The 17,985-nt window shown below is 33.2% G+C and overlaps 2 protein-coding genes across 2 annotated transcripts; both read left to right on the top strand.

Annotated features, from left to right (window-relative positions):
- Nucleotides 1–263: 263 nt before the first annotated feature.
- LOC110997209 (malignant T-cell-amplified sequence 1 homolog) lies at nucleotides 264–17,297 on the top strand. The gene is made up of 5 exons (XM_022265256.2): nucleotides 264–405; nucleotides 14,223–14,375; nucleotides 14,976–15,076; nucleotides 16,161–16,362; nucleotides 17,120–17,297. Exons 1-5 carry the CDS (start codon nucleotides 395–397, stop codon nucleotides 17,199–17,201), a joined length of 549 nt encoding a protein of 182 aa, XP_022120948.1. The 5' UTR covers nucleotides 264–394; the 3' UTR covers nucleotides 17,202–17,297.
- On the top strand, nucleotides 1,127–3,881 carry LOC110997208 (adiponectin receptor protein). The gene has a single exon (XM_022265255.2). The coding sequence runs from the start codon at nucleotides 1,478–1,480 to the stop codon at nucleotides 2,636–2,638; it is 1,161 nt and encodes a 386-aa protein (XP_022120947.1). The 5' UTR covers nucleotides 1,127–1,477; the 3' UTR covers nucleotides 2,639–3,881.
- Nucleotides 17,298–17,985: the final 688 nt, after the last annotated feature.

Below are 17,985 nucleotides of genomic sequence, written 5' to 3'. Positions count from 1 at the left end.
ACACCCGAAACTTCTGTGTTTCATACTAAATGTTGTACATGAATTAATAAAATTGAGTTTGAGTATAAATATTTTTTAATATAATGCTAACATTTAAATTTATTTGAACAAAGCTCACGCTATTTATTTTTTATATACAATTTTTAATTATTTAATTACCATTTTAATTCAACACTTGACTGCTTTCAATTTTTGCTACTGCTAGAGTATAAATCGTGTTGTTTTTTATATACGTTGAGTTACATTTATACACTGTGGTTTTATTTAACCGTCGTAAACGTTTGACTTTTAAGTAATGACTTTGAAGTTTGATTAACAGCTGCAAATCTATAATTTGATGTTGTGATATTTTTATAAGAACAGTGGTACAATTGTGCAATAAACTATATTCATCATGTTCAAAAAGTAAGTGCTTAAATGAGTTTTAATATTTAGTGATGGCTCAAGTGCTTGGCGTCTTTTAATCGCTAATAATTTAATCATTTGAGGTTAGACTGAAGCGAAGTGAAGTTTGCTAATGGTTTTGAGTTTTGACATCTTAAATAAATAGCGGATGCCGTATAGACCAAGCTTACCCAATCAAAATCGTATATTCATTACACTTGGTGACGTATGGTGATCGAGTCTGAATTCTAGTCAACCAATGAGACACCATTATTCTTGTCTTGTTAAATGACGTATATCCGATTTGAATAGGGCCGACTACAACTAAATATTATCTAATATATATTAGTATATTAACTAGATATTAAGTCAGAATAGTATATACAATATTTAATTTATTCATAAAAATATATCTAATAACTAAATTAGATTAAATTTAACAAAACTTTTACTATTATTATTTGGTATCGGTATCGTAAATGGGCTGTTTATTTCAGGGCAGTACAGTTTACTTTTATAATTTAAAACCTTTTATTACGACGAGTTAAAAATAATAATAGCGTGGTGGTAAAAAAAAACAATTACATTTCCGGTTGTAAATGCACTATTTTTTAAATCCTTTTTACTTTTTATAAAATTCCCATGTTTACGAGTGTGACATCCTTAGTTTGTGTAAGTGAGATAGCGCTCTATACTGTTCTGCAGCGACAGAGATGGAATACAAAATGGTGAAAGGTATATTCACTAGACATCGGAAAATGGAAACTTGGCAATTGGCATTTGGTTGCTCCATGTTGGACAACGACAGTCTTTCGCAGCTGTTTTAAATCATTTGTTATCAGCGTTTGTATTGTATTTTAATTATATCTAGCCACTAGCGCACTCAATACATTGTATTATCATCCACGAATTATTTTACACAACATATTAACAAAGACATTTTGAAAATTGTGACCTAAAACGGAGCTCTTCAGTGACGTAATTAGAACGGTCGACGGTCGTAAAATTGTGAAACGCCAGTGGCTACTGTGTACTGACAAATTTATTGTGCGAATGGTGCTGCATTTGCCGTAAGTCCGTGTTATTTTTCAAAATGTGGGAAGTGGATTCTGACACGGGATCCCAGAGCGCATCGTCGGATGGTATTCGACGAAGACAAGGATGGGATCCCGAGGCCGAGAGTCTTGCATCCCAAATCGATGAGCTCGATGAGGTCCTTGCCGAAGAGGAGGAAGGATGTCCTCTACCATCGACGCCCGAAGATCAACACTTACTCGATGCGGAAATGGCCGAGGTTTTGAAGGCTGGTGTTTTGTCCGATGAAATTGATCTCGGAGCTTTGGCGCACAACGCTGCGGAACAAGCAGAAGAATTTGTTCGTAAGGTGTGGGAAGCGTCATGGAATGTATGCCATTTTAGACACCTGCCGCGTTGGCTTCAAGATAATGATTACTTACACAGGGGCCACCGACCACCACTACCATCTTTTAGCGCTTGCTTTGCGTCTATTTTCCGCATTCACACTGAAACTGGAAACATTTGGACTCACCTACTTGGATGCATCGCTTTCATCGGCGTAGCTATTTATTTTGTAACACGACCTTCCATTGAAATTCAAACACAAGAGAAGATGATATTTGGAGTGTTTTTCGTTGGTGCTATTGTTTGTTTGGGATTTTCTTTTGCATATCACACACTGCATTGTCATTCGGAAATGGTTGGAAAACTTTTCTCCAAATTGGATTACTGTGGAATAGCTCTGCTTATAATGGGTTCATTTGTTCCTTGGCTGTACTACAGCTTCTACTGCCACTATAGGCCAAAAATAATATACCTATCAGTGGTAGTGGTGCTTGGTTTTTTGTCTATAATAGTGTCACTGTGGGATAGATTCTCTGAGCCCCGACTAAGGCCTCTGCGAGCAGGAGTTTTTATGGGTTTTGGCCTCTCTGGTGTAGTTCCTGCCATACACTATGGTATCACAGAGGGCTGGTTAAGCCAAGTGAGTAAGGCGTCATTAGGCTGGCTGGTGCTAATGGGGCTTTTGTATATTCTAGGGGCAATGTTTTATGCCCTGCGTGTTCCTGAAAGATGGTTCCCTGGCAAGTGTGATATCTGGTTCCAGTCTCACCAGATCTTCCATGTGCTTGTCATTGTTGCCGCGTTTGTCCACTACCATGGAATTAGTGAGCTAGCTTCATACAGAGTGACTGTAGGAGAGTGTTCAATACCCCAATCCTCAATTGCATTCTAACTGGCCCAGTCTCATATGTGATAGTAGATCATAGATAATTGAATAAGAAAAAAAATCACAAATTTTCAATAGTTTCACTGTATATTTTTCACAATAATTACATAATTTTTTAAAACACATTTTTACCTAGGTTTTTTAAAAAAAAATTGCAGTGAGGCTGAATGTTGATAGACACAAATTTGTGTTATAGTTCTGTTGGGCTTATGTTTTAAAGTTGATAGTTACTTTTAATTTTGATTATTTATTTGTATAATAGATTAGTTAGATGTTATTAGTTATTCCTTTCCTTTTTAATTTTCTTTACATATGCACTTGTAATTACACTTAAAAGTATTACAATTAAGTTGTATAAAATTCTTAAACATCAAATATACTTTCAATATTGTACTTAATTTATTGGACGTACCTTGCACTAATTAGAATTATTTGTGGTAGTTAGTAGTCAATGACCACATATTGTGACTTACTTTTAACTTGTAATTTGATTCACTTTACCATTATTGTTTTATAAAAATTTAAATGATCCATATGAGACCTTATTATAAGAATCTCATTTCACTTGAGGCTAATAAAAATTTTTGTTTAACTTATTTTCTGTCTTGATAATATTTACCTCATTCTTAAGAAACATTCCATTTTCAAATTGAAATACAATGTTTGAGATAAGTTTTTTTCATGTTCTTTCATATTCTAAAATATGTGGTCTAATGCTAGATGTAATGAAAAATTATATTCTAAATTGTTGTAAGTGTTCATGATATAAAGATTTTATGGAAAAACGAGAAAATAATGCAAAAATTAAAGCTATTGGACAGTACATTACTGTAGAATGTGTGGAATGGAGAAAAAATATTTTAACTAATAAAGTTATTAATGTGACAAACTTTGTGTTGGAAGTTTTTGTGATTGTTTATTATTTTCATACTTATTTTTTTTTAATTCACACATTAACTTGTATTTTTGCTGATTATTATAAGCATTTCAGTATTTGGTTGTCTGCTCATGACTGATAAAGACAATATTCACAACAATGTTTCTGTAACTACTAATAAAAATTTGTAGTTTGTTTTGTTTCAATGTACTAATTCATGTTAATTCCATTGTTGCTAGAATAGAAAAATAAGTAATATTAAACTTTATTGTGTAGATATTATCGCTTTCAGAATTGTTTAATTTTTTAGACCTTTTCTTGTTTTAAATGGGAATAAAATGTGATTATGGAATAAAGTAATTTGAAAAATAACATTTGTTTTTGATTTAACATCATAGTGTATGTTAAACCATAAATGATTCAACTTTATATTATTGTCCATACATTTGTCCTACATAATAAGATTCTCTCAAAGCATTCTTATAATGTTTATTATTGCCATTGTATCTTGGGTATCAATTATTATCTAGTCTAAGAGACGTGGATTAGCAGTAAATTTGTTTAACAAATGTTTATACATAATATACTGGCCTCATAACAACAATAAAACTGATCATTTCATTGTTATGATTCAGTTAATATGCATGTAAACTTTCATCTAAGAAATTACTAAGAAATCGATAACTTTCTTAATAGTCACAACATTACACTTCACAGATCCGTGTGTTCAGGGAAGTGTGAACTTGCGATTGACAAATCATAAGCGTTTTTTATCACATGCAGTCAGTGGTTTATAGTTTGTACTGCACTTTTATTTCAAGAGTAAAGATATGTATGTTTCTTCCAAAAGACCTCAAAAGTATATTTACAAAATGTAGTATATTAGAAATAAAATAAAATACTTTCATTTTCTTTACATTATTTACTATTTTCTTATTTAACTTTTTATATATTATGTTTATTCAATTTCAATTAATATTACTTTATGAATTCAATTTCTAATGTTGATCTTGATCTTGCGTCAGGGACGCCATATTGCTTAAAGGCCCATATTGGTTTGGAGAAGCAACAAGCCCATTTGTATCGGTCATGGCCCTTTTAGCTCTTGTTGAAAACGAGATAATTGAATTGTCATATTCGTGATTGTCTGATACATAATAATAATAATAAGCCTCTATTCATCTTATACATTTAACAAAAATGGATAAGTATAAGTAAACTTTTACTATTCTAAGATGTGACCCCTGTCTGGAACAAGGCTTCCTCCATCTTTTTCTACCATATTTTATGTTTTGTCATCACATTAAACACGAAGGTGATAGTCATTTCTCGAAACCACGCTTGAAGTGCTTAGGTGGTAGCGGCCACCTCGTTGATTTATTATAATGAGTAAAATCCAGGCTAAACGGCGCGTTGGAAGAAGGAAAAATCTTAGCTTTGCAACTTTAGAGAGTGATAGGGTATTGCGACTGTGGAATAGTTGCTGCATAAGGCACAGGACACGCTTCAAGAGAGTGTCAGCCAACCTCCAGTAATGGAGAGGCACTATAAGAAGAAGAAAGAAACACTATATTGTGTTTTTATATTTTATTTTGTTTTAGGCCAATTGTACGTTAACACGACAATTTTATCGTTCAATTGCTATATTTTATTACAGTGATACGTGATATAGAAATATATTTTATTTTATTCATGTGTCTATAACATACAATATTATATCTTATGACGTTTAAATAAAAATTGTCGAAACTAATTTAAACCGTATTAGCCTGTATTTTTTCCAGTTAATAAATTTTAGGGACCCGCAATTTTTTTTGAGGACATCATCCCGAGCGTAGTGTATCTTTGTTATTACATCGCTTTAATGCAAAGATTTAGAAAAAAAAAATAATATAGAAAAGGGGGCAACGGGCCGCCCTTCTGGCTTGCGTCTGGCAATGTGAGACTCTATGTTTCACATTGCCTTTAAGAATTGATACCCTATTTTCTTGAAGGATGCTAAGGTGAATTACTTCAGTGGGCAGCTGGTTCCACATAATATTTATGTTGGGCATCCTGCCCTAAAATACGCTTAGGTGTGCAACGAGATCGAGGTGATACGGATCTTGTGCGTATTAAACTTTTACTGTCCCCTCTGATATTTTTTTTTTATCACCCGTGGCCACTTATTACTTATCATATTGAATTGATATGCAGTCCAGTCATATTTTGAATTGCAAAATTGCTTATCTTTACCTACAAGGTGTTTTTTATTTACCAAAATTATGTAAATCGTTGTAGAGTATAATTTATCACGTGATATTATTTATTTCGATTTATCCATTGAAAACATACTCTTATGTGTCACTTGGTAGTGTGTTTAAGGGCAGATAACAAACGGCTTTCCAACTTCTTCCCAAAAAAAAAATTTACTGGAATAAATTCTGTTCTGTTGGAAAGTGTTATTATACAATATGATGGTGTGATAAAATCACTTCTTACATAGTCAGAGTTAGATTGTTGGATTTATTTCAATAGCAAAATGTGGCTAAATGCCAGAAACTAGTCAAAATATTGATACTGCAGAGTTGTTTTTAAGTATGCTTTGATCAGCTGATCTGCTTAAATCATACTTGAAAGCAGTAAACATTTTGGTCTGCCAATGATTTGTTTAAAACTTCCGTTTATCTATTGTAAAAATCAATGCTAAAATGCCAAAGACCGATTCATTTAAGCCAAATTTTATAAGAAATTAAGGAATGAAAATATTATTTTGTGGTATCAAAATCAATGAACCTTGAAATGAAATAAATCAAAGAAATTTTTGTAATATCGTAAAAACATAAAATTCTCGAACTTATTCCAAAAATATGACGCAATTCAATTTTAGAATTCAGGAAATATACCAACATAGACATGGTATTTTATTTGTGCATAAATTGTTTACCAACATTACTACATAAAACGGTATAAGTGTACGTACAAGAATATGTTATTAATGCACATTTTGTAAGAACGTTACAATAGAATATTATAATAGAAGCATGAATCAATAATCGATATTTTCGTTGTTCAGTCTAGCCTACATACGAGATATCCTAAGTATAACGTTGTTGTAAGTATTACATTAAAATGATAAAATAAAAACGGATTACTAATAATCTTTAAACTTGTCTTTTATATGTACAGGACAATTATCTTTATAAATAAAACGAATCGTAAAATATGTTACTAAGCGCAAAACTCATTGTTCAAATTTTTTATTTTTTCCTTGATCCAAAAAAAGGTTTTTATGAAAAAAAAAATAGTTTTATTTAGTACTTTGGCTTTCAAATCGAAAAAGTGAACAATGTCTATAATGCAATAAAATGTTCCATATGTTGGTAGGTGGCTACTTAAATGGTAGGATAAGTAAAACATATTAAGGCGAAACGAAGTTCGCGGGGTCTAGTGGTACGTAAAATATTAATCAAGGTGCGTCTGCGTGTTTTTTGTTAGAACTCCAACTTTTCCACACAATTCTGCTGTCTTTTCTAAGCAATACCCACGTAAGCATTGTTTTGTACTTAGCAGTACACGGGAAGCTGTACTGCTATCGTAATAAACAAAGTAGTTGTACGAATTAAATAATTAACATTTAAAACAAAGGAACTCAGGTGCGGTACCTCATACATTGATTTTTGACAATAGTTATAATAATAGACAATTTCCATGAATCTACACGCATTATTTAAATGTATTAATTAAACGGTCGTGCTATAAACTTATCAAAATAGGTTTAATGTATTTTTAATGTTCTTATAATGAAGTAAAATTAATTACTTTCTCGCTGAACACGATGTGAATATTGACGAACGTGGAGTTATGTTAATAAGGTGATGAATTCGAAATGAAGTTTTATTTATGTACGTACGATTGCTTATTATTAATGATTTTATGTTTAATTTTAAACGCGCGTTCTTTGTTACATGCAGTCTTGTACCGACTTATATGGTTTCTAGTGGAAAATTCCTAGACTTGTAATAGGATTATTGTAAGCTTAGGTTCTTATAGGCTTATAATAATACGCTAGAAAGTAAGGAATTCTCTTTTCATAGCATATAGCATAGGCAACGAAGATGATTTAGTTAATATTTCTTTAGAGTTTGGAATATAAACAACGCGTATAAAGCGGCTTCACTCCAAAAATCGGGTACTATTTTCGGATACCCACAGGACGCTAGAAATTTTAAATAGATTATCATGGAGTATCACATCTTCCACTAAATTCAAATTACCTAAACATTTTTATTTTAGATATGTGTATAGGACACATTTTATTATATACTTACTAGCCTTTGATTGCGTTTTTATTGACGTGTCATAGATAGAGTGATTAGAAGTAAGCGGAACCAGTAATATGGAATATTCGTTAAAGAAACACATTATCACTACTGCGAATTGATTATAATATTTACACAGTGGAGTATTCAACGTTAGGAGTGCTATTCATCAATCGTGGTCAGAGAGACTGCATTTAGGAAGGTTTAATCAAATGTAGCTGAACCAAACAATTCTTATTATTCTTATACAATCGTATTTATCCTTTTATCCGACGTATCTAAATTCTCGGCCTATAGAAAATGACAAATGATTATCAAACAGAAATAGAAATCCGAGGCAACCTTGAAAAGGTTGTAGTACTCTTTTTGTATTGTATTTCTATATTAACGTCATGGAATTAAATTTGTCATATAACCTATTGCGGTTGATATCTAGCGCATAAGAACGGAAAATTACGCTAATAGTATATAATAATAATATCTTTGACCTAAGATGGCCTAGTAATAGATCTGAAAGTACTTTCTTGACTACCAATATAATCAAATTAAACAGTTTAAGCTATATATATGATAATTATATTTGAAAACCATGTACTAGAACATATAAACTACAATACTACGATAGGCGCATGGTGTTATATTACACACGACACAGCCGAATTAGGTATTACTAATATGTATCTAAAGAAAAACACTTTTTTAACGGATTATAGATATGTATTATTATATTTAAACTTATAATTATTTGTACATAATTTTAAATTTAAACCGACGTTTCGCGTGCTTTACAGCGTGCGTGGTCACGGTGACTGAAGACAAAGGTGTTAAATGTCAAAAAGTATTACAGCTGCAGAAAATGTTGTGTTATCTGTATTTATTTCCCCGGAGTTGGTATCGACTAAAAGATGTAGGGTTTTTGCAGAAATTGCTCACGGTGTCCTCCATTTTCGCGGGTTGTTTATTTTGAGATTTTAATTTGGATATTATTGGATCCCAGGTGTTTGATAATTTTAGGCCGTCCTCTCTATTGAAATTGGCGTGTTTTTTGATTTCAATGGCTTCGCGTACCAATCTTGGGAAGAATCTTTTTTCTTTCGCAAGTACTTTCGGTTGGTCAAAGCGTATGTAGTGATTAGGCCTATCTAGTGTGTGTTCACAGACTGCTGATTTTGTGTGTCGTCTATGTCTTATGTCCGCGATGTGTTCCTTGAGTCTGCTGGACATATTGCGTTTAGTTTGCCCTATGTAAGACAGGCCACAGTCGCAATCCAGTTTGTATATACCTGCATCTTGCAATGGGGTGTTACTTTTGATTGGTCTTAGGAATTGCTGAATCTTCTTGTGCGGCTTGAAAATTGTATTAATGGAAGCTCGTTTTAGGACCCGGCTAATTCTATCTGTAACTCCCTTCACATATGGCAGGTAAGCTGGCTGGCGAGGAACTGTTTGTGTCTTGTTTTTGTTTCTGTGATGCAGCCGGGGGATGCGCAACTTGTTTCGGTGTAGCACCTGTTTGACATGCTGTAGTTCCTCCTTGAGGTGGGCCGCATCACAAAGACGTTGGGCTCTCTGAAACAAACATTTACCGACAGAGAGCAGTTGTGACGGGTGGTGGTGGGATTCACCATTGAGGTACCTATCTGTGTGGGTTGCCTTTCTGTGTATTGTGTGACCTAGTGTGCCATCTGCTTTGCGTATAATTAAAATGTCCAAAAAGGGCAGACAGTTGTTGTTTTCTTTTTCAACAGTAAATTTAATGTTCTTGTGTATTGAATTTAAATGCGCTAGAAATGTAGATATTTTGTCATTGGGGAGTACTACAAATGTGTCATCGACATATCTCTTGTACAGTCTAGGTTTAACCGGGGCATTGGCCAAAGCTCTCTCCTCAAAGTCCTCCATGAAGATGTCAGCGACTATAGGTGACACCGGAGAACCCATGGCTACTCCATCAACCTGCACATAGAACTCATCTTTCCACATTAAGTACCCTGATGTGAGACAGTGTTTTACAATATCTATCTTTTCTTTAAATGTGTAAAAGTTATGTAAATAAAAGACAATACTAATATGTATCTAATCATTTTTATTAATTTTGTCCTTGTAATATTTGTTAATTATTCAAGCGGTTTATTTAACATTTAAGGTACTTATACTTTGATATGTTCGGAAGAATTAAGTATTTATGTTTCCGCAACTTGGACGCGCGGGTAATAAGCTGACGATATAAAAACCGTTATATTGACGTAAATCCACGTCAACGTTTTTGCCCTGTAATAATGAGTTACGATTTATATTTCCTCTTATTCGTATATCAACTGCAAGAAACGGCCATTGCTTTTATCAGTGGAACTCGCATCACTTCGTGCGCCAAAAACTGCCGCAAACCACCACTATATATAATCTATGTATAACCAGCTGCCCACTAAAGTATTTCTGAACCAATTCGAGGGTCTGAGAACATGCAACGGACTTGCGAGCCCTCTGGCATTAAGAGTATACATGGGCGGCCTTTCTTAGATAGATGAGCCTCCTCCTTGTTTCCCCATTATATAAAAAAAAAGAATTACTGGTATAATAAAGTTTAGATTTGATATCAATTCACATAACTGAACGGCAGGCGGAGAAGTCGAGTGGTTATGCTTCAGCGCGTTTGAATTTCAGCGATTTTTAATATGTACTGGAAGAAAAGCAGCGAGGGAACCATTATGTCGTACCTATTTACCCCATTATATTAAAAGAAATCAATGAAAAAGGTGCAGTAATGCCCCCTTAGAGAAAGATGGGTTGGGAGGTATGTACTTTAAACTTGGAATTTTATTATCGTAGATAAAACTTAAGCAATAAATTGAAAGGAAATTCGTTTCCTTTAAGTAATATTGTTTCTAAGTTTGGAAAAGTTGAGCAAACTCGTAAATCTTTATTATAACTATTATATGAATGATATCTTTGTTTTATCATTACTCTTTGTATTTCATGTAATTCATAATAGTACTAGCAAAGTGCTACGTTGAGGTTTTTATATATGAGCTGAATTAATTGTTGACCAATTTAAACACGCCTTGGTAACACGCAATATTATTTTTTATTACTTCAGTACGTAAAATATCTCTATCTTTTAAGTACAAGGTAACTGCGAATACTTCGGCACCTCTTAAACAAATCTTTTGTCTACATAGTTTTTGTAAAACAAAATACACACTTCTCACAGTAATGAATAACTTTATGCATAGGAATTCGAAACTGGCTTCGGCTACCAACCGGCTTTCCTCACAAAGGCGAGGGGTCTCTCCCTTCTTCCTCTCACTTAAACGACTCATATATATCTATTATATATATGAGTCAATCATAAAACAAAGCTTTGATAAATTCATGAAAAACTCTGTAAGAGTGTAAGAATGGTACATTCCGTGCCAACGCGAACGAATTTAGTGCTTACAGTCGATCAATTATGACCTAGAATTCAAATATTTTTAGGCTAATCGAGGTAATGATGTCCAATTGTAGATCTACGCTAATATTATAGAGATATTTGTGTGCGCTGACAAGTCCCGGACCCATATCAAAAAATCTTTCGCCATTATATTATCCCTTAGTAAATATTGAATTTGGATTTTTAGTTCTACAGGAACTAAAAATCCAAATTCAAATTAAAATTCAAATTTATAGTTAATAGGTCTTAACACATTGAAAGGTTTCTAATTCCTAAAAACTTTTTGTTTTTCATAAGTTAAAAATTTGATGGTTATTCATAAGCTAACCCAAATATGGCACGATTATAATAACTCTCTGCTACATTCTCAATTACATACGCATACACACCCATTCATACACCACACATTCACTCTCACGTGAGTATAGTTGTAACGCTAAGAATACATTTTTAAACAAACTGTTTTAAACATGTACAGTGCACACCGACCTGCCGCAATTTGTCACAATCCTTTTGTCATAAATAAAGTTTTTATTATTATCATTAATAGGTAAATAACAATGCTTCTCGTAGAATACAGTTGCTTTGAAATTTTTACATTTTATTGGTACTACTACTGCACTCGCTGTACCAGAGATACATTAAAAATAGCTCACGGACGTATGAAAAATTGTGTAACCCTCGTGGTACACAAACACGTGATCTATTGCGCACGTGGCGATCGGCGGAATCGTGCGCCGCCGACTTTGAATTTGTATGGACGGGTGATAGATAACACAGTTCAATAGGGCTGCCCTTCATTCCGATATCATTCGGTTTAATAGTGATTCAGACATCATCCGATCCATGTATGATATAGGTTTGTTTTTGTGCAATTATTACTGTAAATGAATATTGTTAAAAGATGTTTCAACTGACCAGTATAAACGTAGATATCTCTGAAATGCAAACCTTTGTCATTGATATTCTAATGACAGCTGTGTTAGAGAATTTTGATACGTAGCTTCGCCCACTTGGATTTTGTGTATTTTGGCATAAACCCATAATGTCACACTATTATTGACAACCGTGCAAAAATCCGTTCCGTTATTTTTCTGTCAGAGGACGTGGCCGAGACGAATTAATTTTATAATTTGTAACGATAAAGATTATAATATATAAAATTATTGAATAAGATTATATTGAAGTCTACAAATTGTTTACTGTAATAATACCCTACACTGTGGATAAATATTTATTTAAAATCTGAATTTATGGTCATATAGACAAATATTTGTTGTGACCCTAAATTTCAATGTCGCTTTGTGATATGTTTTTGTTTTTTCTAATCAATTCATGTTATCAAATATGATTCCACCAACGTTTGTCTCATGTGAATAAAAAATAAGAATACATTTAGTTTTGTAAATAACATACAAGAGGCGCTCGATAAACAACAGTTATACAAGACAACATTTTGAAGTAGAAAGATTCTATCGGAAGCTGAAAAAGTCCGTGTATTATGCAACAACTTACCTAATAATAGAAATTGTGAGCTAAGTCGTAAAATAGGTTCAATTATAAGCCCTATAACAGTTTTTTAATCTATAAATATTATAGACGTTATAGACGCGAATCCAACGAGAATGAATGTTCCAGGATTTTATTTAAATATAGAATTGTATACATAGATAAACGGAAATGTAGTAAGCTTCGCGTTTTTGAAGTTAAACTCCGTACTTTCCATGTATGGGATGTAGATGTGGTTCTCTTAATAACGATAGCGTTGATGTCGGTCCCAAGGTTGCGGAGTAAGGAGCAGGTTCTTCGGACTCGTTTCTCTTGTTCAAATGAGTTTCTTCATGTGTGTATTATGGCGTAACTAACTACTTACCTCCTATTGTATATTTATCTAAGACTATTCACTTCCTGCTTCTTACCGTTTTCTTAGACTTCGAACACTTATTTATCGACTTACTATTCGACTTTTTTTATTATGATTTGAAAATGGCAATTTATTTTGTAAAGTTTTGTTAATTAAGCTTTTTATACATAAATAATTGTATAGATACATTATTATAAAATGAAACATGTAGGTAATATTCAAAGCCAAAACAGGTTATATTGTTAAACAAAAAACAAAAGTCAATTAAGGACGTTATTGGATAAAAAAGAAAACTGATATTAAATATTAAACAAAATACAACTTTTTGCTTTAAAAGTCCGTCTTCCCGCTTCGTAAAATATTTCCTCACATTATGGTCTAGTCTTCAATACGTAAATGATGTTCTTGTTTTGCAAGTAATGTTTATTGTTTTCTACTGTATCAACATGTTTCGAAAGTAGCGATGAGGATTAGTGAGGAAACCCTTACCTTGAAGTAATTCTATGTGGTCACTACTTGCGAAGAGCATTGCATTTGCATCAAAGGACAAATCGAATTTCGATTGTTTTACAGCCTCAAAATAATAGCCGCATCGCGCATGCGTGTCATGCATATAGGAACGTGGTTATGTAGGTATACGCATATAACCTTGAGAACCTGGATTCAATGCCGACGAAATAGTTATTGTTACTGTTCAATAAGTAGGGCTGATACTACATTAAATGCTATGAAATGGCTTCCTAATGAGTTTTTTTAATTTGACCTCTCATAAAGTCAGTCTGCCGTAATATTACGTAATTGTTAGGAATACCAAAATGGCAGTGGGCAATAGCTCGTTGCAATGTACGGGAATTTAACGTAATAATCAAACAATCTCACAAATTAAAGGCCCATTTTTAAAAAGCTGGCTATTGCTATCCAGCATTAAATAGTAAGAAACTAATTAAGGGTAAATATCTACAAATTACATTGAATCGGTCATTATTAAAATGTTTACTGTATAATGATTTTCATTTCGTATATTTAAACAATTATCTAGACTCAAAGGTTCATTCAATTGTTATTCACTTAATAACATCGATAATACATATTTCAAGGAGTTTTTATCTTTTCAGATTCGATGAAAAGGAAAGTATTTCTGGAGTGCAGCAGCTAAAATCTTCAGTACAGAAGGGTATCAGGTCACGCTTGTTGGAGCTTTACCCATATTTGGACAACTACATTGATCAGATTCTACCCAAAAAGGATACTTTTAGGATTGTCAAATGGTAAGTTTTGCTGTCAACTCAATATGAATGTGAAAATGATTAGGTGTGAGTAGACGACGGAAGTGACATAAGGATGGAACTGTAATAACGGGGATGTTGAGACCCATAATTGTCTTCATGTAGTCAAAGCAACGAGTCGATCGAGCCCGACTTCTCCTACTGCTTTCTCCTACCTTTCCTTTACATAAAATAAAACGAAAACATGGTAAAATTATAATTTTCTTTTAAAAGCATACTTTTCTTTGGAGTGGTGTTTTTTTTGCTAAATGAGGATCTTATAATGAAGCCACATCCGAAAAACTTTCATTTTGGATATTAAATTTGATTGTTACTTTCTGTAACAGTCAAATTTACAATGTAAAAGTTGCGACTTCTCACTGCTCCAATAATCGTTCTCTAATGAAAACCTCATCAACTTCAATTTCATTTAACATAACATTCTATTAATACTTTTAGAAATACAATTGAGTACTTTTAGAGTACAGGAATTGAAAAAAGAGTACAAAACTCAGTAAATGAGTATAGTTGGTCTTCTTACATATAACTTTAAAATTCGTGGATAATTTATGCTTTATTAGTCTTTGGTTTTCTCATTTTCAGTCACGATCACATCGAGATTATGGTGAACAGTGCTGGTGAGCTTCTCTTCTTTAGACACCGAGAGGGATCATGGATGCCCACTCTCAGACTGCTACATAAATGTATGTTTCGAAATTGAATTTAAATATATGTGTATGAATTAATTGCTATACAGTTATCTGGCTAAAACTCGAGAATGGCTGGACTGATTTGGCTAATTGTACTCGTGAAATATTTGTGAAAGTTAAGTGGGAAAATAAGTAAAGAAAAATACTAAAAACGATGATTGAATTTTCCATTTAAGACTGTTCCTAGCTGGGAAATAGTTGATGTCATTTAGAGATTAAAATTGTCACTTCGATGTCGTGTCATCTATATTCACAGACCTTCAGATATCTATTTAAAAGTATTGTATTAAGTTTTGACACAAATATAATTAGGTGATACAAAGTTCGCCAGGTAATAGTTATGAATATTTAACTTCAATATAAAATAACTATACTCGTTATCAAACGAATAAATATCGTTTATCCTGTCCTAGTTACTTGTAACATAATCTATGTTACACGTAACTAGGCCATATGTACTTCCAATTTCGATTCAACCTTCAATATTATTAATACTGATTTTGTTCCCTCAATGTTAAAGTAATTATTAATTTTGTAAAGTACGCAAATTCAATGCTCTATTTAGTAAGAAAATCAGTTAAATATTAAGTTCCTAATTATTAAATTTGACCACTATTGGCGTATGCCTATAGCATTTGGGATCCTTATTTCATAAAAGATATTAATATGCCTAAATGGGTTGTAAGAAAAGCCAGGATTTTGGAAGTAGGCGATTATGAGGTAATCTCATTGAATTCTTTAGCTAGACAACTCCTAGAACATTATATGTTCTAAAAACTTTCTCCCAAACAAAGTAGTGACTAACCGGCTGTACTGTAATATTGGTGTACTTATCTACATAATAAGAGTAATAATGCCATTAACATGGGGTTGCATTGTACAAATACTATAACTAACTACTATGATAATGAAGTTGGGATCGCTTTTGGAAGGTTAATGACGCTATTGTTAATCTATCTAATATACTCTCTCTTAAGACTTTTAAATTATGCTTATGCATTCCCACTATATTTTTGTCACCCGCGCCACCTAGTAGCGACTCATAATGGCACCCAATAAATACGATATATCTTTACAGATCCATTCTTCCTACCGATGCAGCAAGTGGACAAAGGTGCCATACGTTTCGTGCTCAGTGGGGCCAACATTATGTGCCCCGGTCTGACGTCACCAGGGGCGAGGATGAGTTCCGTGGAGAAGGGCAGCGTAGTGGCAGTGATGGCTGAGGGGAAGGAACACGCATTGGCTATTGGCATCACTTCGCTGTCTACTAAGGAAATGTAAATATATAGGGCATATAGTATATCATGGATTATGAAACATATGATTTTTTTATAGAACAGGGGGCAAACGGGCAGGAGGCTCACCTGATGTTAAGTGATACCGCCGCCCATGGACACTCTCAATGCTAGAGGGCTCGCGAGTGCATTGCCGGTCTTTATATGTGTTAAATTAAGATTAACGAAAAGAGTTACGAGGCTAATGCTAGTTACTTTTACTTAATTCCATATATTTCATTGAAGTTTTGAACTAATCCTATCAAATACTAATACATACTGCAGGTATTTAAGGAAGGCTAGTACCTATAATAGGATTGTAGAAGTCCTGTGGTAACAGATCACTAGCCTTCGCTGACAGAAAATATACATACTTAACTAAAGTAATAAACAAAATAAAACTAATAGTTAAACATTAGTGGTTAGATGTGTGAATTTAAAGTGTTTAAAAAATATGATTTAAAGTCTACCCTCAAATGGCAATTGATAACAAATTATAAATATATATTGTATAATATTGAAATCTGACATCAATCAACCGTCATAATATTTTACTACAAATGTAAAAGAGGGTTAAGAATGCTTTTTATTTACTATTTTTAGACTTATCCTAGTTTTTATATCTTCTATCATTTTCAAATAGAAATAAATCAAATTCATTTTCAAAATACATGGAGCCAGTGTGGCCATGTCAATGTTTCAAATTACCCTATCTAATTGTAATTTCTCACATAGGCATAAAATCCTATTTTTGTTGCAGAGCTGAAGTAAATAAAGGAGTTGGAATAGAAAACTGCCATTATCTCAATGATGGACTCTGGCAAATGAAACCAGTGAAGTAAATCCGCGGAAGACTCTCCTTGTATTATCATGTATTAATAAAATTATTTTAAGCTTTTTTCTGAAATAAATATGTATGGCACAAATGTGGAGAGTTATTTAAGATTTACTTAAACCTTTGTAACTCTGAATACTGAAACCAAAAGTAAGATAAGAATTCAAAACGTAATACCCGCAACTTTTTATTGATTTGGAGTTTATACAATATTTTTACGCTAACAGACGCCGCTGATATTTTCCAAGTTATATATACCATTCTTAAAAAGACATTAATAATTTTACGCCATAAAATAATAATAAATTATAAAAATTATTAAGCGTAAAAAATTATAATAAATTAAATAAATAGAAATACATAAGTACTTATGGCGTACAAGTAATAAGCGCGTTGTCCGCAAAATAAACAATCTTTTTCTCTACTCGTCTTTTCAAAGACACTCTTCTTAAAGCCACACCGAAATACTTAGCGTTGACATATCGAATGTCGCGGAATTGTGCGGTAATTTTTAAGGAAAAGCTAAATTACCCTCTAAGAAGCTTGGTGTGCTCAGCAAGGCAAGACTGTCGCTCAGGGCCACCGCTTGCAACTAGATAAAGCTTTAAACGTCCCCACATTTAGTACTGGCTGGTAACGGACAGCGGTTCGAATCGACGACCAAACGCATTACTACGGAGTGTTCAGAAGAGTTATTCGGATACCGAGTTTTGTCATCGAACGTGGAGGAAGAATACGAAAATTCCACCTGTATCACATTCACGTCCGTCGCGCGTGCCGTGGCTGTGCAC

Source organism: Pieris rapae, chromosome 6 (assembly GCF_905147795.1).
Source record: "Pieris rapae chromosome 6, ilPieRapa1.1, whole genome shotgun sequence".
Classification (NCBI taxonomy): domain Eukaryota; kingdom Metazoa; phylum Arthropoda; class Insecta; order Lepidoptera; family Pieridae; genus Pieris; species Pieris rapae.
The sequence above is the reverse complement of the archived record's forward strand: the minus strand, read 5'-3'. Positions and strand labels throughout refer to the sequence as shown.

Coding starts and splice junctions, on each gene's coding strand:
- LOC110997208 (XM_022265255.2), top strand. CDS start 1,478: ATGTGGGAAGTGGATTCTGACACGGGATCCCAGAGCGCATCGTCGGAT.
- LOC110997209 (XM_022265256.2), top strand. Junction 15,077..16,160: donor TCTCAGACTGCTACATAAAT/GTATGTTTCGAA, acceptor ATATCTTTACAG/ATCCATTCTTCCTACCGATG. Junction 16,363..17,119: donor TCGCTGTCTACTAAGGAAAT/GTAAATATATAG, acceptor TTTTTGTTGCAG/AGCTGAAGTAAATAAAGGAG.